Source organism: Mus caroli, unplaced genomic scaffold, assembly GCF_900094665.2.
Source record: "Mus caroli unplaced genomic scaffold, CAROLI_EIJ_v1.1 scaffold_23928_1, whole genome shotgun sequence".
Classification (NCBI taxonomy): domain Eukaryota; kingdom Metazoa; phylum Chordata; class Mammalia; order Rodentia; family Muridae; genus Mus; species Mus caroli.
This window is the reverse complement of record NW_018390432.1, coordinates 1-1,726: the sequence shown is the minus strand read 5'-3', so window position 1 is coordinate 1,726 and position 1,726 is coordinate 1. Positions and strand designations below refer to the sequence as shown.

At 41.6% G+C, this 1,726-nt stretch overlaps 1 protein-coding gene across 1 annotated transcript; it reads left to right on the top strand.

Annotated features, from left to right (window-relative positions):
* Positions 1–367: 367 nt before the first annotated feature.
* On the top strand, positions 368–1,723 carry LOC110288649 (T-cell-specific guanine nucleotide triphosphate-binding protein 1-like; the record flags this gene model as incomplete). Its single annotated transcript, XM_021154947.2, has 1 exon — positions 368–1,723. A coding segment is annotated over exon 1 (1,089 nt), but the record flags the coding sequence as incomplete, so codon positions are not given.
* Between the last annotated feature and the right edge of the window lie 3 nt (positions 1,724–1,726).

Here is a 1,726-nt window from a genome sequence, read left to right as displayed (position 1 = left end):
CCCCAAACAGGTTCACTTCCAATTTCATATTATATCTACAATATATCTTATGAATCTATACAAAATCTTAGCTCTGTGAATAAGAAAATGTATTTGTCTTTTTGAGAATGGCTTTATTGTCTTAATATAACTACTTACAGTTACATAAAATGTCCTACAAAGGACATAATTTCAATGTACTTTATGGCTAAAAAGAAGTCGATTACACACATATAGTAATATATCCAACCCTCTGGTGGAAATGTCAAAAATCTTTTCTGCTCCACACCTCAAGCCCCTTCTCCCTTTATTCACAGGCTAAACGAGAGAAACTAGAATGGCTGTGCAAAGGGACCAGAGGTCATGATTCCTAAGAAACAATTCCCTATGCACTCAAAAGAGGAAGGTAGCCTTTCTATGGGATATGTTGCTTGAGGTTTTTGATATGCTGATCTATGACTTTAAGGATTTTACAATCAAAGAGTATTAATTGTAATAGGAGAGAACAGAATGCAAAGAAAACTTAAAATAACAAGTAAACACTGGTGTAGGAAACCACATTGGATAAGTTGATCTTGAATGGGACAACGAAGGAGAAAGGAGAACACAGAAGAAGGTAAGGGCTGAATGAGGGCATGCGGCATGCAGAGCAGAGATGGAGCTAAGAGGCAGGAGAAGAAAAGAAGGTGTTCTGCTAGTAATGGTATCAGCAGCTGAACTCCCACTTTATCATAAGAACAAATTCCTAGGCCTTGCCCTGTGCACTAATAATTACAGTGTATCTCTTTTCTTGTCTATTCAGCATCCTCCACTGCACACAACTACATGCCAGCCTTTCTCTAGCAGACCCTCTTGTTTAACTGCTCAACTTTTGGTGTTCAGCTTTGAAAATTTTTTTAAGAATTTCAAGAAGGAAAGCAAAATTCTCTCTGAGAAAACCATCAACTTGATTGAATCCCATCTGGAGGATAAGAACCTTCAGGGAGCATTGTCTGTGATTAGTCATGCTCTGAGCAACATTGACAAAGCCCTACTAAACATTGCTGTGACTGGAGAAACAGGGACAGGGAAATCCAGCTTTATCAATGCCTTGAGGGGAGTGAAGGATGAAGAAGAAGGTGCAGCCCCAACTGGGGTGGTAGAGACAACCATGAAGAGAACTCCATACCCACACCCAAAGCTTCCCAATGTGACAACATGGGACTTGCCTGGCATTGGGTCTACTACCTACCCACCACAAAACTATCTGACAGAAATGAAGTTTGGTGAGTACGACTTCTTCATTATCATCTCAGCTACACGCTTCAAAGAAATTGATGCACATCTGGCCAAAACTATTGAAAAGATGAACACAAAGTTCTACTTTCTCCGAACCAAGATAGATCAAGATGTCAGTAATGAACAAAGGAGTAAACCTANGTCTTTCAATAGAGACAGTGTGCTAAAGAAAATAAGAGATGACTGCTCAGGTCATCTCCAGAAGGCTCTCTCTAGTCAGCCTCCAGTGTTCCTAGTCTCTAACTTTGATGTGTCTGACTTTGACTTCCCAAAGCTGGAGACCACCCTACTGAACGAGCTCCCAGCCCACAAGCGCCACCTCTTCATGATGTCCTTGCACAGTGTTACTGAGACTGCCATTGCCCGGAAGAGGGATTTCCTCAGACAGAAGATCTGGCTGGAGGCCCTGAAGGCTGGAGTATGGGCCACCATTCCACTTGGGGGCTTCATCAGAGATGAAATACAAAAG